Below are 26,195 nucleotides of genomic sequence, written 5' to 3'. Positions count from 1 at the left end.
GTGTGGGGTAAATTGCCAGCTCTGGATCCTGATAGTCTCTCTCAAATAGTTTTATGTTTTGATCAAAGTTTTAGTGAATGAATTTGGGATCTAATTGATTTTTCCTTTTTTCATTTCCTTTATAGCTACGATACTTGGGTCCATAGTAATGATGTTGATGCGGAAATTGAAGATCCACCAATTCCTGAAAAACCATGGAAGGTGAAAGATTCCTTTTTAACAACAACAACAACAAATTATTCTTAACATAACTTGATAGCTCTTTTCCGCTGTTCTCCACAAGGTTATTTTAAGGCAGTATAGAAGGACGGCCTGCCTTTCTCGTCATCTGGTTAAGAGATACCCGAAGGCCATGCAGGCCTCACTATCTCGGTCAGAGATGAAGGGTCTGCAGGATGTTTGAGGGGCCCCGGAGCCAAGTGGGGTTGTGGTTTGAGATAGCTGAGGGAGGCGTGCCCGGGGTGGAGGGGACATCTTTGATGGTGTCCTTCAGAAAGGCTGGAAATAGTGCCTGCATAGCTCTTAATACACTTTTACTCATCATTTCTGTTACAATGCTAAGAGTCCATGCATCAACTCGTATTTTTCAACTTTCAGTGTGGGAATAATTTTTAAGGTTAGAAAAGAATAATACAAAAAGTACTACTTTATACTGTTCTCCCAGATTTCCCTGTTGTTAATTATTTCAGGAAGTTAATTCTTAAAACAATATTATTACCTGACACAGGGCCCATATTACATTTTCACTTTCTGTCCCAGAGACATAGTAAGTTTTAATCTAAGTTTTTTTCCGATCCAAGATTCAGTTCAGGATCGCCTATTGCATTTAGTTGACAGGGTTCTTTAGTCTGCTTTCATCTGGAAATTTTCAGCGTTTTTACCCCCTCCATGGCCATGGCATTTTTGAAATGTATAGGCCAGTTTTTGTTTTTGTTTTAGAACGATTCTGAATTTGAATTTGTGATATTTCCTCATTATTATATTCAGGCTATGCACTTCTTGCTGTAACACTGTAGAAGTATATTGTGTCCCCCTGTACAGGAGGGACATATGGTCCATTTTCCCCATATTGTTGGTAGTCAGCTTGATTGGTTGTTAAGGTATTATTTGTCTTGATCTTCTCACAGTAACAGTACGTTTTTCTCATTGGAGGAAAAATATTTTATAGAGACATACTTTGAAGTTGTATAAATATTCTTTATTAAATGTGTGTCCCGAAGTTTGCTCATCCATGAGTAATGCCTGCCTGACTGAATTGGTTGCTCCCCGTGCCTTTCTGCCTGTCCATCCCCCCTGTGCCGGTAGTTGGCATTTTGCAGTGGGGACGAGCTTTCCCCTTTCCTTTCCCATGTGTCTGTAGTGTCACTGTGTGCTTGTGAAGCGGAGGCATTCCTGCTGCTTTTCATTGTGATGAATTGTCCGAAACTTGGCCAGTGGGACCCTTTGATCTGTGTTTGCATACTTTACTTTCTGGGACAAAAAGATGTTCCAAACTCTTGGTCGTTTCCATATCAAAGCCCTGGGATCAGCATTTCAGCAGAGAGTGCTGAATCTGCTTCAACCTGTTTCTAATGGTGTGGCCTTTAGAAAGACACTTAGCATTTGAGTTTTCGATTTTATATGAGAAAAGTGGGATTAACAAAAATCAGTCTTTATTTTTTTAAATTATTGATCTGGGAGAGAGAAAGATACATCGGTTTGTTGTTCGATTTATTTATGCATTCGTTGATTGCCTCTTGTATGTGCCCTGACAGGAGAGCAAACCTGCAGACTCGGCATATTGGGACAATGCTCTAACCAATGGAGCTACCCAGCCAGGGCCTACTCTGTTTCTAAAAACGTTTTTATTTGGAATAATTTCATACTCACAGAAAGGTTACAAGAATAAGAATAGTACATGGGATACCTTCATCCTTATTTGCTTATAGCTAACATTTTATTCCCTTTTTGATTTATCATTTATAATCCTTGCATACATTCACACACACACGCATGGGTGGAATTCTACATGCTTCCAAAAAACGTGTATTTCCTCATGTATTCCTTCCATCCCCACCATTCCTTGCAGAAAAACTTATGTCTTCTGGTTTATCCTTCTTGTGTTTCCTTTTGTCAAGATATGCAGATGTTGGCATGTCTTTTTTATTTCCCTCTTGTAAACTTTGCTTTTTTCTCTAATAGTCTTTTCTGGAAATCCTTGGCGTTTATAACTGCACAACACTTCCTTGTTATGTATGTAGACTGTGGTTACACCAGGTGCTTCGGCTTGGAAATTCTAGCAGTTTACATTATTGTGGAAAGACAGAGACAAGGACAGCCTCAGTAAATAGCCTTCTGCCATACCTGTTTCCATACTGTTTGAAGTGTACTGTCACAGTAAATTTTTAGAAGTAGAGTTGCTGGGTTGACGCGTTAATGAAGTAGTTTTGTTAGATGCGTGCCTCTCCCATAGGAGTTGCCACCATTTTGCATTGTTAGCAGCGAGGTGAGAGGGCCTCTTCCTTCAGAGCCTCAGCAGCCGTGTCCTTTGCCAAGCTTTGAGGTCTGTGCCAGTCCTGCTGTGTGAGAAGGGTTATCTGTTTAGTTTGAATTTGTATGTTTCGTTTCGTGAATATGTTTATTAGGACGTCCATACTGTCTCCTGATGGTTGCCTTGCTGTAGCTTGTGACTTACAGGGTAGATGTTGCTCTCTTTGCTCTCATGGTAATATTTTAACGGTCCTTAACCAGGCGTGTTAATTGCAACACACACGACGCTCCTGACTTGAGATGTGAATAGCAGTCCCACGCAAGGAGGAATTGTCTAGTCGCAATTGCAGTTGTGTTCCCCTCGAGAAGTACTGTTGGATAGAGAGGAACATTACACAGGGTTGGTCCGTGATTCAGAGTGCACGTGTATCTGCGTCTCTACAACATACAGAGAACCTTTTCATTTTACTCTTATTCAGAAGCATTAACCAGAGCAAAAGAAGTGGCTGCCTTAAAGACTGCGAGGACTCCCGACTGACTCGCGCCTCCCCGGCCCCTCCCCAACCTTGGCTGTCCCTGAAAGGCCTGCTGGAAACAGTAGAAAAGTGGTTGCTGGAGGCCAGGGGGAAGGGTGGGGTTTGCAAAGGGGGCGGCTGTGAAATGGGTGAGGTCCGAGGTGGCTGTAAAACCCCTCGACGGTAGCTGACAACACTGCATCATGTAAGGAGCTCCGAGCAGGACACACATGTTCTCACACACAGTAAAGGGTAAGACGTTCGTGAGCTGAGGGGTCATTAACTAGCTGAGGGGTATCCTTTCAGTGTAGACACATATCATTGTCATATAGCATAAACGTGAACACCTTCAATACCCGAAAGGAAAAAAAGGTTGACATGATTATCAAATGAGGGCTCTTCATTATCAAAACCTCAGTGTACACAAAACCAGTGATGCTTTCTAACTGTTTATTCTCTAAAAGACATGGAAGATGATGGTTAGGAAAAGGTTAAGTGGCTGCTCACATGTCATGGTTCATGTTGTGTTTTAAATTTATATGTACAGTTGAGGATTTTAGAATAATCATCTTTTTTTAAAATACTTTTAATGCTCCTTTCCTTTTTAATACTTGGAAGTGATTTTATTATTTATGTGGATATTCACGCTTCGATGTGGTTTTAGGTTCATGCGAAATGGATTTTGGACACTGACGTTTTCAATGAATGGATGAATGAGGAGGATTATGAGGTGGACGAGAACAGGAAGCCCGTGAGTTTTCGACAGCGAATTTCAACAAAGAATGAAGAGGTATTCAGCTCGGCACCGTTTCTCCACTAGGTGTTGCTTCCTTCTTGGCCTAAATGCTTTCAGATAGTCGATAACCTGTCACATACAAACCAAGATGCATCTCTGATCTAGTACACATGAAAGTCATGTAGTGGCCGTAACAGCCATCTCAGGAGCTGGCATTCCCAGGAAAGGGGCATGAGAATTGCTGGTCACTAAAATTTAAAGTGGCCCGTGCAGTATAACAGTGGTACAGCTGGTTATGTTCTCTAGCTCTGAGTCACAGGGTAATTTAACTTAGTTGTTGGTTTTCCAAGGGAAAACTCGTTTAGTTTTAATATTTTAATAGCTTTGTTAATTGCACATATAGGACTTAGTATAAAGTATATGTCTTAAAGGCCTCACCGTTACAGTTCAGTCCTCCTCTGAGGTGGGAGGACTTGACATTTAATACCCTGATGCTGTGAGAAGCCCCACCACCTGATCCTTACCCGTGATTCCTTTGAATCACAGCCTGTGAGATAGGTGTGTCGCTAGAGAAGGACCTGAGGCTGAGAAGACAGCGGCTCAGGTGTGTTTGTGTTGGGTTTGTGACAGACGGCCTGGGACGGAGACCTGTAGTTCTGAAGTCCTTTCCAGTGGGGCCATTTACATTTTGGGGTTTTGTTTTGTATAGTAATTTTTTGAAAAATCTTTTGAGATAGATACAGTTTTTAAAAAAGATTTTTGTTTATTTTAGACAGAGGAGTAGGGAGGGAGAGAGAGAGAGAGAGAGAAATATTGATGTGAGAGAGAAACATTGATCAGTTGCCCCTTGCACGAGCCCCAGCCGGGGACCAGGCCCGCCGCCCAGGCAGGTGCCCTGCCGTGCCAGCCGGGGCAGTGTAGACACACCCCAGCTCTAACCACTAACTAAGGAAGTGCAGTCCTTTCATGCCTATCTTACCCTCTGTCTTTCTTACTAAACTCCTTTCTCACACTATGTATAGTCTTTATTTTTCAGAAGAATATTTTAAAACTGGGTCTTTTTCAATTTTCTCATTTTTCGTTTGTTTCTACTTGCTTTGGAATTTCACTACAAAATTTTTAATTTTAGCTTTCCCCCTCTGATATGCTTATATATGTTTTCTCCCTTAATGCATTTCAAAGCAGATCTTGTGTCATCAGGAATACTGATTTTCACATCACATTATTAAACTGGCCGATTTATATGCACCGCTGTTCAGATTTAGTTGTTTTATTTATTCACTTATTTTTAGGGGGATTATATTAAAATTGATGTAATATGCCTTTTAAAAATTTAATTTCAGATTTACTGTGCTAATCAGAAGTGTGTATAGTGTAGATTTTCTTCAAAACTTATAGACTCATAAGATGTCTCAGGTTTCCCATTTGATATTGTAGAGCTGCTGAAAGGAAACAAATAGTTGTAAAGGGGAAATTAATGTTTAATATTTTATTTCCTGATTTTGGGGGGGCGGGACACCTCAGATGGAATACTTCGGATCATTTTAGTTTAGTTTTTTTTTAATGGTCTGTTTCATTAAATTGTAGTTACCATCTGCAGGTTGACTTTTGCATGCTGATGTGTGTCCCGCAGTGCTGATGGACTGTCACATGTATCCGGTAGCCGTTGTGCAGGTGTCTTAGGGCCCTCCAATGCCATCTGCAAGTGGGGATGGTTTTATTTCTATAGGTTGATTTTTAAATCATAAATGTCGATGTTAATTTTCATCTTTTGTATTAAAATTCTCTCTTATTTTACTTTTACTGGTGAATCGAGTATAGTGTCCGGTACATTTTCACATGCTCATTCAGCCTATTTTTGTATTTTATAAATTTAATAACATGTTTTATATTTTTCTCTTTTAAAGTGCCCCTTACCCCAAAGGCTGTTTTATTACTGGAAAAAGAGCTTTTAATCACTTTTCTGTGTGGTTCCTTTAATTTATTATGAAACCAGCTTTTAGAAAAACTACAAAACTTAAGCAGTTACGCCTGTGCCACCCCCCGCTGCCACCAAATGCTTCTGGCTTTCACTTGGCTTCATTGCTGGGCTCCTCCGCGTGGCTCTCCAGACACCCGAACAGTTCTGCAGAGGCACCTCCAAACTCGGGTTCCCTAGGCTCCCTTCTCCTGGGTGACTTATTGCTAGTCTGCTGAGCTAATGGATAAACTGCGACCCGCAGAGCTGAAGAGCAAACCAAAGCCTCCATTGTCAAGGTTCCCCATGGACGGGACCTTGGAGGTGCTCTTGTCTAGTATCCCCTTCTGACAGAGGAGGAGACTGCGGTTCAGGGTGGCTGCGATGAGCCTGAGTCACGCAAGCGATTATTAAGCATAGAGCATGCCTTAGAGCTCCGGTCTAGCCCACGGGTTTTCCCCGTTCCCCACTTCGGGCTTTTACTGCTCATTAAAAAAAAAAAAAAAAAAAAATAGGAGTGCTAGTCCGAGGGACATTAAGTCCTGTCTTCCCTCTGACTGCCTCTTCGTGCCCTGACCAGTCACAGGAGTCCACACTGTGCCCTAAGATAATTTGTTATTTATCCCTCCCCAGAATGCCCTCGGTTTTTCTAATAGTTATTGGACACGGTTTTCACACCTGGCGGCCCAGAATGGGAACAGAAGTAGTTGTTAGTTGGGGGTGGGGGGGGGGGGGCGGGTTGGGCACCTCTGTTTTGTAGCATAGTTGCAATACTCGGAGGATAGTGCTGACATTTCCATTGGTGCTGCATCACCCGAAAGGGCAGGGTAGTGTCTTGACTGCCGGTGGCCCAGGACACCTAACAATGTGCCTTTCGTTTGCTCTGAGCTTGTGCATTTGTTACTGTCTTTGTGAAAAGTCACCTTTGCGCAAGTGTTTGTAGGAACTGAGGAGTCAGCAGAGCTGGCTGATACTTCTTTCCATGTACTTCTTCCTAGCCAGTCAGAAGTCCGGAGAGAAGGGATAGAAAAGCATCGGCCAATGCTCGAAAGAGGAAGCATTCGCCTTCCCCCCCTCCTCCCGCACCCACAGAGTCACGGAAGAAGAGCGGGAAGAAAGGGTAAGGACTGCAGCATGATTCGAAGGGCACTCAAGCTCCAGAGGGCTTCCTAGAGTTTTACCTTTACAGTGAAGTCTGGCTGAACGGAAGGCTTACTTGGCTTGGTTGGAAGTCTGCTTTCAAAGCTCATCTTATTACGGGTGGTTACCAGGTGGACACCTCATGTCGTATCTATACAAAAGTACCCTGAAGACAGCCTTTTTTTCCCGCATCTAAGTATATATTGAGAAGCATGGCTGGTAAGGAATTTAAGAAATTATATTCACTGGGCCCTGGCTAGGGAGCTTAGTTAAGAGCGTCCTCCTGATACACCAAAGTTGCAGGTTCAATCCCTGGTCAGGGTACATACAAAAATCAACCAGTGAGCCCTGGCTGCTGTGGCTCAGTGGATTGAGCACAGGCCTGCGAACCAAAGAGTCACCGGTTCAAGTCCCAGTCAAGGCACAGGCCCGGGTTGTGGGCTGTGTCCCTAGTTGGGGGCACCCGAGAGGCAACCACACATTGATGTTTCTCTCCCTCTCTTTCTCCTTTCCCTTCTCTCTAAAAATAAAATAAACTAATTAATTAATTAATTAAAATCAACCAGTGAATACAGAAATTAATTGAAACAACAAATGTTTCTTTCTCTCTCCAATATATAAATAAAAATTTTTAAGAAGATTATATTTACCATTGTTAGTGTCAGTGTCTCTTTCTCTGATTTTATCACCTGTTCTATTTGTGATCAGAATGACCTATACAGGACATGAACCTGTGACTTATATTCTTGTGTAGGACCTGGCCTGAAGTAGATGCTTAATAAATGGTAGAGAGTACTCAACAGTTTCAGGTAGTCTAGCTCAAAATATTTTTTAAAATGTATAGATAACGAGCCAGGTATGTATAGTGACATAAAAATTAAAACCATAAAAGTAGATTTTCTTTATTATTGGAGGTAAATGTATTTCTTAAATGTCGAATCTGAATCTTGATGTTCAGAAATTTCTGAGTGACATGAGATCCTTTCAAAGCTTGAAATCGGATGTGCTCCTCTTTCCTCTTAGGGAATAAGGGGCGGCGCCAGGATGCTAGTGGTCACTAAACCAAGAGGCAGCATCCCAGAGGCTCACCGCGGTGGCATTCAGCCTCTGCTCTTGAGTGTAAAACCCACCAAATTGAGTTTCCCAAAATAAATGATGTGTCTCCTTTAGTTGACTATCTGCCCTTTAAGTTTTAATAGAGAGAGAGAGAGAGATTTGTTGTCTCACTTACTGATGCAGCATTGGTTGATCCTGTATGTGCCCTGACTGGGGATTAAGCCCGCAACCGTGGCGTATCGGAACGATGCTCGAACTGACTGAGCTGCCAGGCCACACGCTGAATCTGCCACCTGGGGAGAAGGCCTTTGCTCATTTTCAGTTTTCCCTTAGGGATTCTGTGTTCAACCTAAACACATTGAAATCTGTTCTCCGAATGTTTGTTTTATTCATCTTTTCTTCCATATTTTATCTCCCCACCACCTTTAGGTTCGTAGACCTTTTAAAAATTGTCATGTAATTTTTATTTGAAAATTTTAACTTCTATACTTCTGTCATACCTGTGCCAACTTGTTGTCCCTCTCAGAAGAGAACTTGGTGTGTTCTTTCGGCAGTGCGCGGACCCAGGCTGGCCCGTCTGCATTTCTCCGTGCCGCCTCCCGCTTGTCGGCGTACTTTAGATTACTGCCCCTTCCTTCCCAGGGCAGGATCTTTTTTTCCTTACGTCTTTATGCCCTTCTTCATCCTCCTGAAACGTGGCCTGCTTGTTTGTGACAGGTTACCGTTCCCTAGGTTCAGCTTAACTGTCAGCCTCAATCTGGACTATTTCTCTGAGCTTTATTTTCTTAGTACTCTTATTCATTCCTTTGTATTGATGGGCATTACATTAAATGAATTAGGTAATGATTTCTGTCCTGTTTCCCTTGTAATTCCTGAAGGTAAGGAATCATTCCATTCTTGTTTGAACTTCCTTTTTTTTTAAGAATTTTTTTTTTTTTAATTTAAATTTTTAGAGATGGGGGAAAAGAGGGAGAAAGACAGGGAGAGAAACATCGATGTGAGATGAAAACATCAATTGGCTGCCTCTTACTCACATTGCTTCTCACACAGGCCCCCACCAGGGACCAGAACCCACAACCCAGGCCTGTGCACTGACCAGGAATTGAACTGGTGACCTTTTGCTTTGCAGAATGATGCTCAACCGGTGGAACCACACTGGCCAAGGCTGTTTTTATTGGAATTTTGACATGCAGTCTGGCATGTATTAGTCTTAAAAATAAATATTGGTTTGATTGAGTTGGTGAAAGAGCAATGACAATTATTACAAAAAGAACTAGTACCAATTATTACCATCCTAAGTAATTCTGCTGTGCACTTCCGGGCATTTGAATGATACAAAGAACCAGGAAAATACAGTTTTTTATATCTGACAGAATTTTTTACATAAGTGATTGTTTATGCTCTGAGAAAATATGTGCCATGTTTCCTTAGCAGATGTTCTTTTATTATACTAATTTAAGCTGCTTTTAGGATATGGTCTGCAGTTTGTATAGTTGGATTCCTGTGTTAGTTTATTATGCCTAATAACTTTTATTTTCCTTTTGGCTGTAATTTGGGGGTGTATCTAATTTTTTTTATTTTATTTGTCTTTTAAAGTGATTCTGAACAGAGATTCTAACAATAATGAAGGTTAAAGCTTCTGAAATTGCTTGCTATAAATAGTTATAATAGTCTTGTTTATTTCTCATATACTCTTATGTTTTAGCCAAACTAGTCTTTATGGGAAGCGCAGAAGCCAGAAAGAGGAAGATGAGCAAGAAGATCTTACCAAGGATATGGAAGACCCAACACCTGTACCCAACATAGAGGAAGTGGTACTTCCCAAAAACGGTTTGTATTCTTCTGCCGAGACTTATGGGAGTATCAGGCATGATCTCACCATTCTCTGCAGTTCCATGGGGTGGTTGGTGCTTGCTCTGCACCCTCCTCTCCACTTTATAAATAGATTCCCCTTTTTAATGTTAACAGTTATGAAATCCCTCTCTTCCCACCCTTTGGTGTACTGTACTTTTGCTATTTGTTTATTGAGAATGTGCACTGTAACCGAAATGTTCTCTGGCTTTAGCAATGCCTTAAAATTCGTGTTTAAAAATCCCAACAGAATCAGTATGTATGAGAAAAAACGGAGTGCTTACCTGTGTACAGTTCAATGTGTTTAAATCAGTTACTGGGAAGAGGATGTTACACCCTTTTAACTGGGATTGTAGATTTGTTGATTTTTCCCTTTACTCCTGTTAAATTCTTTTTCTTCGTGTGCTTTGAAGCTCTGCTGATTAAGGGCATATGCATTTAGGATCATCGTGTCCGCCCAATGGCGTGACTTGTGTCATGGCTCCATGTGCCATGAAAGTGCTGGTCTTGAAGTCTTAAGGTCTTTGATAACGAAGCATCATCCAGTGACATCCTTTTTTTTTTTTTTTTTACTTCTACATCATATTTTTTATTAGTCCTCAGTACAACTGAGGACTTGTGTGCAACAGTCTTATAAGTTGCCTTTCATTTTTCCTTATGCTCTGTGTTTTCAACTTATATCTCTTTTGCATTCTTTTGCTTCCAACCTGCTTATTTATAGCATTTTTCTTTGAAACAGCATATTACTAAGGCTTGTTTTTTCCCCCCAAATTTAGACATTTTCTGTTTTTAATTGGAATGTGTATGTAGTCCACTTACATGTGGCATAATTGGTATGGTTGGATTTAAGTCTACCATCATGCTATTTTTTTTTCCTCTCTTATTTTCTCCTTTTTCCTTTAACCCACTAATTTTAATGTCCTAGCTCCACTGTTTTGTTTTCTTATAAAACTTGCAGGGGTTTTTTTTTTTCTTTTTCCTTGATGTATCATAGTTTTAATTAAGATGTACTTTACTCAGCTTAAAAATCACCATTTCAAAGTGTACATGTCGCTGTTTCTTAGTGTGTTTATTATGTTGTATAGCCATTACCACTGTCTTTATTCCAGCACATTTACCTTCCCCTGAAAAGAACTCCAGTACCTCTTGGGTCCAAATCACCCTTCCTGTACCCTGCAGTGCCTGCTCTACTTTTGTCCTGGATTCTCTTATTCTCTATTTGCTTTTGTAGCTAAAATTTTCGTAGTGGTGGTTGTAGGTATTACAAGATATATCCTTAATTTATCAACTATATTTAGGATCACTATTGTCTAGCTGAGATAAAAATGTGTGAAATTTACCATAATATAATTTATGCCCCCTTCTGTCTTTTGTAATGAAAAATACAGTCATCTATAGTATGTTACATGTATTTCTAAAAATCATTGCATTGTATAAAATTGGGCACTACAAACCACACAAATGTATTTTAAAGGTCTTATGGAAGAGAATATTTATAAAAGTAATAAGAAATGTATTTGAAATAAGAGAGCGGTGAAGGTAGTCGTAGTCCTAACAGACACCTAACTGTAAAGCTGTAATAATTGCTATCGTATGGTGTGAACACAGGAATGGCTGAATACATCAGTGGGATAGAATGACCAGTTTAAATATAGACCCATGTATATACATTCATAAATTTCACTTATGGTGAATTTGGCAATGCAAATCAGTTTGCAAAAAAGATCAAATTGTTTCATAAACACTTCTGGTAAAATTTCGTATTTTTTATATCATATATAAGAATTTAAACTTCGGGTGGATTAAAGTACTGAGTATTAAAAAACAAAACTGTAAAAGTCACTTTTTAAAAACACTAATGTGCTTTAAACAAATGTGAGCCTTGGAGAATATAGTCATTACCCATTTAGCAAGGAATTAGAACCCTAAATATGTATAAAGATTCTTAAACCCAAGGAGTAAAGAGCCAAGTATTAGGTACTGGTAATTTACAGGGCCATTAGATGCATGAAAAGATATTCAGCCTCACTTAACCAAGGTTAAGTAAGCTGTTAAAGTAACTTTCATTCATCAGAGTTTCAAAACTTAGAAAATACATGGTTCCTAAAGTACAAATGTTTTGAGAAAGTGGCAACTTCCAGGAGTTATTCGTGGAGGTATAAATTGGTGGAGTCACATAACGTAACTATATCTGTTACATTTTAAAATGTGTATATCCAATAGCAGTTTTAATTTCAGAGTCTGTCTTAAATAATTACATGCATGCATATGATAAATATAAAAATGTTCATTATGGAATAGTTTCAATCAATATAAGGCTAGTTACTTTATAATCTACACATGGACACACTGGATCTATTAAAAATGAAAGGGATGTAATGTAATTTAAAATTTTTACATGGAAACATCCCACAGGCACACTGTCACATGAGAAGAGTACCGAGCTAAGGACAGAATGAGTAATGTTCATATAAGATTTTTAATCCTGAGCATATGTTTCAAAGTCACACAGATTGTATAAAAGGTACCAGTTTTCCCTCAGTTATGTGAACGAATGGCCCCCAAATGGGAATCAACAAATGCACAATAAAACTGATAACACACTTTTAGGAAAGGAAAGGGATCGAGAGGTTCTTTTTATGCTTTGCTCTATATTGTTTACTTTGATAAAGAAAAGTTTTGGTGCTTTGGTAACTAACGATAAATGTAGCGTGTCAGCCACATCATGTGGCTTCTTAGCAGGGATTGTTTTTATGGGACGGTGAGGACTGTGTGGTGGGGCAGTTGCAGTGAGAGTCATATATTTTAAATCATATCCTATTCTGTTTTCCTCTTTAAACAAGTGGACCTTTCCTCTAAAAACATGATTCTTTTTTTTCTTCTAGTAAATCCAAAGAAAGATAGCGAAAATACACCTGTTAAAGGAGGAACTGTAGCCGATCTAGGTAAAAACCAAAAAATCTGTGCACTTCTGTGTTGTTTTCTGTCTTAATATGTCAGCTCCCTCTGATGCCTTTGTCTTTATTGCGAGCTGTTGCTCTCCAATGCTGTACTCCCCAGCAGGTATCAGTGCGTCTTCCTTAAGCACCGCTGTGGTTTGGTTTGCTAGCATATTAGGAAGTTTGGTTTCCTGTGATCCATTCTTTTCAGAGATCTGCCGCTCTCATGAGGTAATCTTGTATTATTATTTTTTTTAAAGTGTCCTGACCACAGTTTATATAAAGGTGGGATTAAGTCAACATAATAGAGTGATCCCCTCACATCCATGGAGAGATACATTTCAAGACCCTCATTGGACTCCCGAAGCCATGGGTGTGTGTACTGCTCCTCTGTTTATATCCTCCATAGAAGGGGCTGGCAGACTTTTTCTGAAAAGAGCCAGATAGTGTTTTAGGCTTTGTGGGCAGAAGTGTCTGTCACAGCTAATCACCTTTGCCATCATAATGCAAATGTAGTCATGGATAATATGTAAACAGATGGTCATGGCTTATTTCAGTCAGACTTTCATTTATTGACACTGAAATTTGAATTCAGTTCATTTTTGTGTCATGATACATTCTTTTCTTTTCAACCATTTATAAAATGTGAAAACCATTTGTCACTTGGCCTGTGTAATGGGAATCTCCAAGGCCGTCCCCAGGCTCGGAGATTCTCTGTAACTCATGGGATGCACCATATAGGTGCACTCACAGGCAACATACATCAGCTGCATAGGAAGCGTGAACAGATCATAAGGGGACAGGGCACAGAGTGGGAGCACTTATTTTATGCCCCCCCTTCACGTTAGGGGTCACACAGAGGGTGCTCTTTCTGCAGCAACAAAAATGCAGCCGCCCATGTGACCTGCTCTGTCCCAGAGAGCCCAGTAGAGGGTCTGTGACCAGTGATTGGTGGGGGAGGGGTCCTGGTTATGCACATACCAGACTTCAGGCCGAGGGAGTGAAGCCAGAGCTGTTTGCAGAGCCTGGACGCAGCGACCACCCTGTCGGTAACCACCCTGTCGGTAACTGCTGACCCGGAACTGGGGTCAGATTCCCCGGTTCCTCACACAAAGGGGTAGTGGCCAGACAGCCTGTGGGCCACAGATTCCTGAGCCCTGGTCCAAACAGCTTACTTGATGCTTTTAAAATAGCAGATTCTTGGAAATATTTATTAAATGAATACGTTTTAAAAAAGGACTTTCCCAGGTTTTCTTTGAATTTTGCAGTGTCTCAGTTATTGCTGGCTCATAGCAATTTTTTTTTAATGTTATCAGAACTTAATGTAATTATTTGTGCCAAAATCTTAACCCTTATCACACTGGCAGTTTCACTTTTCACAGTGGAAGTCAGCTGCCTAGTTTACTTATTTGGTTTTAGAATTTATTGGGGTGACACTAGTTAACAAATATACATGTTTCAGGTACACGGTTCCATAGCACATCGTCTGTATTGTCTGTTCACCAACCCCAGTGAAGTCTCCTTCCATCACCATTTATCCCCTCTTTACCCTCCCCCCACCCCCCAGCTGCCTACTTTAAATTACACATGGGTTTGCTCCCGTGCTTCGGCAAGGCCAGCATGTAGGCCCTGGAGCCCCTACCCTCAGAAGGTATTAACACTCCTACCAGGACTTCGTCTGTAGGGAACGATTATAACCTCTTTATTCACTCCTCATTTTTACACACTTCCTCTGGGATCCAAAATGCCATTACTTATTCCTCCAAACCTCAGGAGGCAGGAGTCCTAATCAAGCCTTGTACCTATTATTAAGTAAGATGGTGACTTAAGATAGGAGCCCAACCAGTAATTAATTATAAATTCCCAGTTGTTGGAAATTTTTATTTGCGCTTTGAATTTCTGCTCCTCTGTGTTTTTGTATACAATTCTAATTTACTGACTTACTTTAGGTGAATTTGCTTTAATACCCCTTATTCTTTGTCCAGTGTTGGTTACTTAAACCTTAGTTTCCAAATATTCCAAACAGCTTTACCTGTTTTTTAAGTAAATGATGTGTTTTGATTTTACAGATGAACAGGACGAAGAAACAGTCACAACAGGAGGAAAGGTAAGGATTTAGTTAGGCTTGGGGCAGGGGTAACTCTCAGGGGTCCTATGAGTTCAGCTATGAATACTGAATTACAAGCGTCTTTAGAAGTACTACAATTTTTAAATTTATTTTTTAACATATCCCCCAAATAATTTGTTTCTTGACCCCCAAAGTTTTATCAAAAGGAAAATTTCATCTTCCCTTGTAGTGTACCAGAGGAAGCAATGATTTTTAAATTATTGTATTAGCAAAATCAGGTTTTTAGGTGGAATCATTTGCAAAGCCTCCATGACTTACATTCTGATACAAATCAGAGGTCATTTGTAGTAGTGCCAGTGATTGAGACTGTAGGCCCTCTAGCGGGACCCCCTGCAGTTACACCTTGATTATAATTTATTAGCTCTGCGCATCATTTGCTCATCCGTGAGCAGGTGCCAAGTAGTACCTGCTGTTGTTGCTGTCAGGAGAGAATGAGATAATGCACATCTCGTTGTTGACAGACACTTCGTGTTAACTCTTTCAGAAGGGGAAGCCTTGTCATTATGCCTTATTAGCATCCTTGAGTCAGCTCCTTACAAATAACAGGAACTAATAATTTAGATTTGTGATATTAGGTAAAACTGGACAAGTAAGAAACATGCTATTGTGAATAAAGTTTTGGGCTGTGAGTCTGAATTCCTCAGTGTAGAAATAGCCTTTCTTTAACTTGGTACTTAATCTCATTAATGAGACGTTTACCTTGCGTGTGTTGATTCCCTCATCTGTAAAAGGCAGGAATAAAATCTGTGTCACCTGATGTCTTGTGAAGGTGCCTTAAAAATTGTGAAAGACTGTTTATACTTGAAATTTATTTCCCTGGTTCTTGAAGTTAGATCAGAAAGCTTCCTCTTCTGTGACGTCATGTCAGGAGTTTGAAAGCTGTTGTATGTGCAGTATGTCTCTGTAGTTCTTGTTCTCTGAACTTGGGCATCTCTTCTGTAGGAAGATGAAGACCCCAGCAAAGGCGACGCGAGTCGGTCGACTGACCCTGGTGAAGACAATGTGACAGAGCAGACCAATCACATTATTATTCCTAGCTACGCATCGTGGTTCGATTATAACTGGTGAGTGGGCGTCTTGCATCTGTGGACAGGTTGCTCAGTGGTGGGCAAACGTCCCTGGAAATCACACTGTGCCATCTTGTCCAAGTCTCCACATCAGTATCACTGTCACACTGGGTGAAGAGAAATGGAAAGTGATTTCCTGTTAACTTTCGAAAGTAAATTGCGTTGTCCCTTAGGGTGGTAAACTTTTTGTAGGCTGGGACCTAACTTATTTGGTTGTTATTCAAACAGGCAGATGCTTAAATATTTAATGATTATAAAATATTGATGTTTATTGTATGATTTTAAAACATTAAGGAAATGTATAAAGACGACTCAATTCACTGCCCAATAATAGCTTCATTTTAATAGGAAGTAGTTAACATTAAGAGGCTTTTCACATGCAAACCCTGGTATGTAAAAAGTACAAGAGAGCAGACCTTTGCGTCCTCCCTCTTATTGCCATGCCCACTGTGGTGTCCTTGGAGCATGGTCAGGGTAGTTAACATTAAGAGGCTTTTCACATGCAAACCCTGGTATGTAAAAAGTACAAGAGAGCAGACCTTTGCGTCCTCCCTCTTATTGCCATGCCCACTGTGGTGTCCTTGGAGCATGGTCAGGGGTAGCTGGAGTCCTCGATCTTTATGGATCACTTAGGAGGTGTGCCACGTTGTATCAGTCTGATTTTTGTGTGGTTGGTTTATTTTTAAATACATGTACCAAAACTTAACCGCTGCCCTCCAAACAGATGTTAGCTTCCTTGAGATACTTTCCTTGGAAGGTTGTCTACTTCAGTGATGCTGCTCCTACTCAGAATCTTGTAGTCCTGAGTGGGGTCCTTCGTGCTCTTCAGTGGTATTACATTGTTGCTCTTTGAGGGTAGATGTGATCCCAAATATGCGCACATACATACATATATAATTTAGACGTCTTTAGAAGCCAGTTTAAAAGAATAGGGTGCATGGTTCACTGAGCTATATTTTATTCTTGTCCAAAACCTTAAGGTATGGCTCTCATGTTGAAATGTTTTTGCATGCTTTTAAAACCAACTCTGAATGTTTTTCCTAAATGTTTTCAGCAAGTAAAGCTGGAACAGAATAAGTACATAGCTCCTCTTTGAATGTCCATTTTCTTTACATTGGTTATTGTGTTAAATTAATTTTAAACTTGTAAGTGACTGAGTCTTACTATTATTTGTAAAATGTTAAGATTCAGAATGTCTTGGGACACACCTGAGAAACTAGCATTCTTCTAAAATTAAAAAAGAACAGAGTTATGACAACATATAATTTTGTACATTTTTATAGGTTACAGAAACAGTTTCCTTCACACGATAAATGTTGCATGTCACAAAGCATGCTGTTGGGTGGGGTGTTAGCTGTATCCCTGTCGTATGGATGCGGGAACTGCTGCTTCAGATGACGTGTTCCACAGCTGCAGAGTGGATCAAAGAACCCAGGTTTTCTGATTCTGAATACCCCACTGCTTCCAGTAACGACTCTTTCTCAAAACCTAAGAATTCAGCTGCCAGCACTTCAGACGTTGCTGTTGAAAAAGAAAGTGCTTAGCATTAAACATTATTGTGTGTTTTGTTCTTGGTGAAATTGTTTTTTGTGGGTCTTCCAAACCTGTAACAGTTAAAACAATGAGGTATATAAAACTATATGATTAATCACTTACAGCAGTTCTTTTATAGTAAAACTTGCAAAGCCATCATGTGTGCGTGTGTGTGTGTCTGTGTAGGTGGCATTAATTCATCTTAGAAATTAATCTTTTTTGAATTTTGCAGGTTATTTATTGACATTTATAATATTAAGCACTGCAAGTCTAGTTCAGACAGTTTAAATGTTTCCAAATAGTGGAAGTGTGAATGTTTTTAGTTATACTCACAGACTATTGATTTGCTCTTTTCTGTATAATTAGTGCATGTCGCATATCTGGGAAACAGCTGGAAACTAAAATGTGTCATGAGAAAAAACACTGATTAGTGTTAGTATTCAAACCTTTGTGCTAGATACACGGTTGGTTTTTGTATGGTGTGTTAGGCCTGAGGATTTTAAATGGTCTCTACACTGTTTATCACCCGTAACATGATATAAAACTGTCAGTGCCTTTAGCTAAATGTTAAAAGTAGTTCTATAATATTTTTAAAAAGCAGTAAATCTCTGAAATAATTTTTTAAATTCAGTTCACCACAAAGTTCCTGAGGGTGAGACAAAAAGGTGCGGTGATGTGAAGAGCCCGAGAAACTGGTCATTGTAAATGCCATTGTCTTTTCTCCCATCCTTCATTTTGCCTGTTGGTTGCCATGCCAACTACTGTAATGTTTGCCTGCCAGTTTCCCAAGAACTCTCTCTGTCTTGTAGCTCATCATCTAGTCGTGATGTATTATGGCAACAGTGTGATACGGTCCGTGGCTTTCAGAGGGTTGCTAGCATTTCTTGAGTTGGGTTATAGGAGTGAAAAGCAGTTGGCGGGGTGAGAAAGGGAGAGCTTTCTATAATTTTATTATATGCTGTTAATACATAGGAGCTTGTGCAGGCCAATTAATTTTTCCAAGTAGTGCTAAGTTTTTGGATTTATCAGTTTTGCTTCAAAAATTAAGCTCAGACTTCTGGTCAGAATGGAGGCATAGGTAGGCCAGACTCGCCTCGTCACACAACCACATCAAAATTATATAGAGCAACCATCATTTAGAACCATCAGAAATCGAGTTGAATGGAAGTCTGACAACATGGAGTTACAGAAACCACATCCATCCAGACTGGTAGGAGGGGTGCAGATGAGGAATGGGCTGGCCCCTCACCCACGTGTGGTGGATAAAAACTCGGGAGGGAGACCTTGGGAACAAGGAGTCCCAGCCCCATGATAGGTCCCTCAGCCCAGGGTTACAGTGCCAGGAAGTTGAGTCCCCACAACTTCTAGCTGCAAAAATCAGCAGGGATTAAGTCAGTGGGAGAAACTGCTGGGGCCCCAACCAGTTCTGCCTCAAAGAGCCCACACAGAGACTGACCTACTCAGACTCACTCCCTCTGAGCTCCAGCACTGGGGTAGCAGCTTACAAGGCACCAGTGGTACACAGGGAGACACTGAACTGCCTGGCATCAAGGCCACCAGAGGCCATTATCCCTTTTCTAAGCCCTGTTCCCAGCCTGCCATAGAGCCGGCAAATTGGTGCCATATCTGAGACTCCATCAACCTAACACTATTTGACCGGCCTTGGAGATCCCAGAGACTCTGCCACACCCAACTTACGGGCCCACCCAGGTTGCCTTTTTGTATGAATGTCTAGTCTTGGCTTATGCTTCACAACTTCTAAACCCTCTCAAACAAGCAATAGCCAGCCTCAGTGAGTCTCAGGCCTAGCACTAGCCAGCCTAGATTCACAGCTTGGCTTTGCCTGGGAAGCTCCAAGCCCAGCACAGGTAGCAGCCATCTCAGATTGCTCTATAGCTCAGGCAGGGTGCCCCAGGTAAAATATAGGTGGGGGCTGACCTTGGCCAGTACCACCCAGGAAAGCCCAGGGCCAGTGCACCCAGTGGACAGCTACAGACCACATTGGAGCACCACCTCCCTGCCCCTACACAGCTGATCCTCCACGGAGGGCGGAGGGTGGTGGTCAGTGGTCACAGCCAGTCCTTGCAGCTCACTGGCCTGGGTAAGTCCCTCCATTGATCTGCTAACAGTAACGAGGGCTCAACTACAAGAGGAGGGTGTACTCAGCCCACATGAAGGGCACACCTTGAGCACCCAGCTTGGGCGGTAGGGGAGGCTGTGCCACTGGACCCTATAGGACACCTACTATTTGAGGCCATGCTACCAAGACACGGAGTCAAAGCAGATCTACCTAATATACAGAAACAAACACAGAGAGGCTGCCAAAATGAGGAGACAAACATGGCCCAAATGAAAGAACAGATCAAAATTCCAGAAAAAGAGCTAAACAAAGTAGAAATAAGCAATCTATCAGATGCAGAGTTCAAAACACTGGTTATGTATGTCCTCAAGGAACTTAGTGAGGACCTCAGCAGCATAAAAAAGATGTAGTCAGAAATGATGGATATACTAATTGAATTAAAGAACAGTTTACTGGGAAACAATAGTAGAGTGGGTGAAGCCAAGAATCAGATCAATAATTTGGAACATAAGGAAGCAAAGGACAACCAATCAGAACAACAACAACAAAAAATGAGGATAATGTAAGCACCTCTGGGACAGCGTCCAGAGGGGTTGGCATCATAGGGGTGCCAGAAGAAGAAGACAAAGAACAAGAAATTGGAACTCTGTTGGAATAAGTAACAAAAGAAAACTTACCTAGTGTGGTGAAGGAAGTAGACATGCAAGTCCAGGAAGCACAGAGTCCCAAACAAGATGGATGCAACGAGACCCACTGCAAGACACATCATAATTAATTAAAACGCCAAAGTTAAGATAAAAAGAGACTCTTAAAAGCAGCAAGAGAAAAGAAGTTAGTTACCTACAGGGGAGGTCCCATAAGACTGTCAGCTGATTTCTCAAAAGAAACTTTGCCGGCTAGAAGGGATTGGCAAGAAATATTCAGTTATGGCCCTGGCTGGGGTGGCTCAGTGGATTGAGCACTGACCTGTGATCCAAGGGGCCTCCGGTTCAGTTCCCAGTCAGGGCGCATGCCTGGGTTGCGGGCTGGGTCCCCACTTGGGGGCGTGTGAGAGGCAACCACACATTGATATTTCTCTCCCCTTCCTCCCTCCCTTCCCCTCTCTCTGAAAACAAATAAATAAAATCTTTTTAAAAAAAGAAAAGAAAATTCAGTCATGAAAAGCAAGGACCTACAGCCAAGACTGCTCTTATCCAGCAAAGCTATCATTTGGAATTGAAGGGCAGATAAAGAGCTTCTCAGACAAAGAAAAACTAAAGGAGTTCATCATCTCCAAACCATTATTATATGAAATGTTAAAGGGACTTAAGAAAAAGAAGATCAAAACTATGAACAATGAAATGGCAACAAATACATACCTGTCATCAATTAAATCTAAAAAAACAAACTAAGCAAACAAGAAAGAAAGACAGAATCATGGATGCAGAGAGCATTTTGATGGTTGCCAGATGGGAGGAGGGTGTGGGGGATGGGTGAAGAGAGGCGGGACTAAGAAGTACAAACAGGTAGTTACAGAATAGCCGTGGGGATGTACAGTACAGCACAGGAAATGGAGCAGCCGAAGAACTTAACACCTGTGACCCACAGACATGAACAGTGGTATGGGGATTGCTTCATTGGGTGGGCGGTGCTGGGTGGAAGGGGCAACTGGAGAAAAATCAAGACAATTGTAATAGTATCAATAAAATATAGTTTAAAAAATAAGAGCCAATAAGACATTTAAAGAAATAAAAATTAAATAAGCTTAGCTGAAACTTAAAAATTTTTATTTTTCAAAGAGTTCTTCCAATCCTTCTTTCTTTTCTTTTTCAGTATTCACGTGATTGAACGGCGTGCTCTTCCTGAGTTTTTCAATGGGAAGAATAAATCCAAGACTCCAGAGATGTGAGTGACATGTAAAGATGTAATCTTGATACTGTTTCATGCTTTAGTGGGGCCAGTATTTTGGAAAATTGTGTGTTTGGCAGGGGGTTCTTAAAGCATACTTCTGAGTTAATGTTTGTTAATGTGTGGAAGTTTGCAAATATCTTATTCCATTCAGAACAGTCCTCATATAGCTGCTGCACAGAATGTCTTGCCTTAAATTGTTTCAGGTTTTTTTTCCTCAACCTTGAACTATATACATGTCAGTTCTTGCAAGTAAAGTTTGGATTCAGTAACAATTTTTCGCTAAAATTTATTCAAGTTACTTTATAACAGTTCCCACCTAGAGTATACATCCGTGTTAGGAACTATAGAGAGAAATAAGTATGTAATAATCTAGGAAGAAATGAAGTTTTTATCTTACTTTCTTGATGAATGACTAGTCATTAAAAGAATGCCAAACAGAATGATATAGCTGCCTATGAATTGCTCGTCATTGCATAAAGAATTGTTGTGCTTTTGAATTGGAAATAGGAAAACTTACTGGAAAAAAGAGGTTTGTCAGGAGGTATGTTTGCTCTTGCTGGTGACTGTTAAATATATACTTCTGAAACTCTTGCCTCTAAAATAAGTCCACACCTATTACACTGTAAATATGTTTTCATGTATGATCTCCGTAGTGTTAACCCATTGCCTGGTATGCACACGTGACTGCAACATAGATGTCTCCTGTTTAAATTGTCAGGGAAGGGTAATTTCCCACATCAGGCACATGAAATCGTGTGGGTCACTGAATAATAAATACATGCTAGTGGTAGATTTTGCAAGGGAGTTTGAGATTCTAAGTTGAGATGCCAAAGATAAAGTCAGCATTTTTATAACAAAGCTGTAGGGAGTTATTTGAAACAAGTCAAAAATTAGGCATAAGAAACCCTGTTGCTCCCCCTGATAGTTTTTCCATCTATTCAAATATGGTATATTATTCCACCTACTTTGCTTATGGCCAGCATTTATAAGTACTTGTGGTCCTGGGAGCCTTCTGTTTAAAAGCACAGGTTAGCACTTCGCCCATTTCACTTTGCAAACTCTCCTCAGCCTGTGTTCGCCCTCCTGAGCAGTGTGCCCGTTCTGCTCCGACGCAGAGAACCTCACGCTGCCAGACCTTTGTGGCCGGGGCTTCTGCTGGTCTCCCGCTTCTTAACACTTGTTTTAAGTATTTTGTGGCAGAGATGTTTGGGTACATGTGAAATCTGCTCTGACCCCCAGATTGGTTTTTCTCTCCTTTTTAAAAAAATATGTTCTGAGTTTGGCCTCCAGGCCTCTACTCATTGTCTGGTTGGGATCTCTGAAACACTGCCAGGCAGAAGTTATGTATCCCTGTCACAGCCCAGCCACATGGGGCTGTGGGAAGAGTATAGAAGTGAGGTGCAGCGTAGGTCAGGAACCCCGCGCTGCCTGCAGGATCCCACCTTCTCCCCGCCCCACCAGTCTGTGGTCTGGACCAGGTTCTTTTATCACTTGATGCTTTACAGTATTTTTCCTCTTCATAGAGAGATTGCGAGGGTTAATGGGAAGTGCTCAGAGCCGTGCCTGGCACGCAGCGAATGCTAGGTGCAGAGCACAGTACCCCCTTATCCACAGGGGATACGTATAGTTCGAGAGACCCCCAGGGATCCCTGAAAGCAGGGTGTTGCTGAACCCTGTACGGTCGGCCCTCCGTGTCCGTGGGGTCCGTGTCTGCAGATTTAAGCAGCTGTGGGTCAGAAAGCTCTCCCGTCTGCAGTTGGGGACCCGCGGATGCGCAGGGCCAGCTGTAGTTAGGGAGGCGACCTCAGTGACCGGGGCTGCAGGCCGCTGGCTCCGTCTGCGCTCGTTGGCTGGGGAGACTCAATACGGCGCCCTGTTATTTGTGGGCACGTTGTGTTGGCTTTTTGTTGTGTTCGGGTGCGTGGAACATGCATGTTTTTACCTCTGAGTTACTGTCTCTGGAAGGGTGTGTGTTCACCTTGAGAATTTTGCCACTGCTTTTTAGATACTTGGCGTATCGAAATTTTATGATTGACACGTATCGCCTAAACCCCCAAGAATATCTGACCAGCACGGCTTGTCGGAGGAACCTGACCGGAGACGTGTGCGCTGTGATGAGGTAAAACGCCTGGCGCGGGCGCTTCTCCGCCGCTGTCGCTGTCGCTGTCGCTGTCACTTGCTGTCGGGCGTTTCATTGCTCGGATGGGGTTTCGCGGTTAATGAAAATAACTCTGCCTCACGTCTTTCATTTTCATTTAGGGGCTGAACATTGGTAACACTTCGGATATTTTCCTCTTTCTGAGGTTTTATACTTCTTTATTTTAGAGTCAGATTGTCAAAGACCAGGTGCTGGGATGGGGGGGGACAGACCTTCCCTCCGGGCCCCAGAAGACACAGCCCGGGGGTGGGGTGGGGGCACGCTGTGAGCTGGGCGTATGGGAGCGCCCGCCGCGCCGCTCTGCCTCCGCCGGCCGTGCCGGGGCCTCAGCTGCTGGCTGCCCGCGTTATTTTGGGTCTGTAGAAACTGTCTCTCATTCAACAAACCAAAATCGCCGGGTACTTTGTGATGGGTCGTAGCCTGCAGAGAGCATTGTTTTATTTCTGTTTTTTTATTGAGTGCGATGATGCTTATAAAGGAGATGAGGTACATTCTCCAGATTTCAACTCTCAGCTTTCTTCTTTAGGGTTCATGCCTTTTTAGAGCAGTGGGGGCTTGTTAATTACCAAGTTGATCCAGAAAGTCGACCCATGGCAATGGGACCTCCTCCTACTCCTCATTTCAACGTTCTGGCCGATACCCCCTCGGGGCTGGTGCCTCTTCATCTTCGATCGCCACAGGTAAGTCAATGCTGCCTTTTCTTCAGGTAACAGACCGCCACTTCCCACACTCAGGGTCAGGAATCACCGTTACCGTGATGTGATGGTGCTGGTGTTCAGCTGACCGGTTTTGTTTGGTTTTGTCTGTTGTAAATGTTTGCGTCTGTATGACTATTCAGTGGCCAAGGCAACGCTCTCCCATTAACCCCGAGACCCTGCCTTATCCTGTCGTGCGTTACAGATTTCCTTCATACTCAGGATTCCCTTGGTCACTTCTGTCATCAAAGACACTAATTAAACAAGCAGATTGTTGGTTAAATTGTTTAAAACTTCTTCCCCTTCGTAGCATTTGGAAAGTGGACATCCATATACACGTCGTTAAAAGCACTGTGTCAGTCACAGTATGTGTAGCATTGATTTGAATAGCGTGTGTTTAAGCTGTGCATTGTCTGCCATTGCGAATGGAAGATCATATTTAAGACTACTTGTTGTCTGTTTTCTCTGTGAGTTAAAAAACAAAAATGTTTCTCATATGTTATAATCTTGTTAGCAGTGTAGTGTGAGTGTTTTTTTTTTTTTTTTTTACCGTCTCTACCAGTAAGTGGTTTATTAAGTGCCAATATCAAATAATCCTTTAAAAACTCTGTGTCCTTGACTTTGTAGAGGTTACTATAGCTATTTATCATTTATCTGGCTCATAGGTCCCTGCTGCTCAGCAGATGTTAAATTTTCCTGAGAAGAACAAGGAAAAACCAATTGATTTACAGAACTTTGGTCTCCGTACTGACATTTACTCCAAGAAAACCTTAGCAAAGGTAAGGATGTTTTTCTTAGACACACATTGACTGCAATCTAGCATGTCCTCTTTGTCCTTCTTCCCTCTAAGAAGCATCATTTTCCCTAACACACTTAATTTATTGTCTACTAAGGAGGTGAGCTTTCTCCTTATCTAATGGCATTTTATAAAATAACAACCACTTCGTTTACCATTTTTTTCTGTGTGGTTAGAAGATAGGTATTTAAAAAATAACTGATTAATATGTTAAAAGAATGGAGAATTTTAACAGAATTAGAATATATAACAAACATCAAATGACTATTGTATAATTGAAAAATATACATGAAATTACCTCATTGGATGAGTTTAATAAGAGGCTGGAAACAGCAGAAGACAGGGTTAGAAAACTCAGGCCGGTTAGTACATTTACTGAAACTGAAGGACCAAGAGAAAAAAAAGCTCAGTAAGATGGAACAAAGACCGCAGAGCAGAAGAAACACAAGAGAGACAATGAAAAAGAACTCATTTGTCATTAGAGACCTGTAAGAAGAAAAAAATGGAGCAAAAGTGGTATTCGAGGATGTAATGGCTGAAATTTTTCTGTAACAAATAAAAAGAGTATCTCCTCACAAAATAAGAGAGACTGGACAGATCCAAATTTGAATGCAGAGGAAACCACACCCAGACACGTTATGCTTAAATTTATCTTAGAAGCAGCCAAGGAGGGAAGAGGCAGGAGTGGGGTTGGAGAAGGACACATTAAATTCGAAGAAACAATAATAAAACTGATCGCTGACTTTTTAGCAGAAATGTTAGAGGCCAAGGACATTTAAAATGCTGAAAGATAAACTGGCACTCTGGTATTCTATATCCAGTAGAAATACTTTTCAGAATTGAAGTAGCAATAAAGGCCTTTGCAGACATTCAAACCGGTGGAGAAGTTATCACTAGCATACACCCCTCTTTCTTATTTACAAACGGGAAGAAAAGTGAAGGAAGTTTTCAGGATGAAGGGCAATGAGCCCAGGCGGAAGCACATGACTCTAGGAAGGAGTAAGGAAGATGGGAAAGGGTAGACGCATAGCGAACTATGAAGGCGTGTAGACTGTTTAAACAGCGAGTACTTTGAAGGGCTCACACCACGTGAAAATGACAAAAGTAGCAGAAAACCGGAAAGTTAAATTGAGTTAAACTGTTGTAAAGTTATGACATTATTTAGAAATGTGGTAAAAGTGCTGA

At 41.3% G+C, this 26,195-nt stretch overlaps 1 protein-coding gene across 1 annotated transcript in view; it reads left to right on the top strand.

Annotated features, from left to right (window-relative positions):
- SMARCC1 (SWI/SNF related BAF chromatin remodeling complex subunit C1) overlaps positions 1-26,195 on the top strand; it is a 112,854-nt gene that overhangs the window by 35,289 nt on the left and 51,370 nt on the right. Inside the window, exons 8-18 of the mRNA XM_090284654.1 lie at positions 126-201; positions 3,649-3,774; positions 6,676-6,797; positions 9,579-9,703; positions 12,610-12,669; positions 14,733-14,770; positions 15,734-15,855; positions 21,284-21,355; positions 23,367-23,480; positions 24,046-24,199; positions 24,880-24,993. Of these exons, the coding sequence (XP_090140780.1) occupies positions 126-201; positions 3,649-3,774; positions 6,676-6,797; positions 9,579-9,703; positions 12,610-12,669; positions 14,733-14,770; positions 15,734-15,855; positions 21,284-21,355; positions 23,367-23,480; positions 24,046-24,199; positions 24,880-24,993 (1,123 nt within the window). The remainder of the gene's footprint in view (positions 1-125; positions 202-3,648; positions 3,775-6,675; positions 6,798-9,578; positions 9,704-12,609; positions 12,670-14,732; positions 14,771-15,733; positions 15,856-21,283; positions 21,356-23,366; positions 23,481-24,045; positions 24,200-24,879; positions 24,994-26,195) is intronic.

The sequence above is a fragment of the Furipterus horrens genome, unplaced genomic scaffold (genome assembly GCF_987537825.1).
Source record: "Furipterus horrens unplaced genomic scaffold, mFurHor1.1.pri manual_scaffold_7, whole genome shotgun sequence".
Taxonomy (NCBI): domain Eukaryota; kingdom Metazoa; phylum Chordata; class Mammalia; order Chiroptera; family Furipteridae; genus Furipterus; species Furipterus horrens.
Note: the sequence above shows the minus strand (reverse complement) of the source record. Positions and strands in the feature narration are given on the sequence as shown.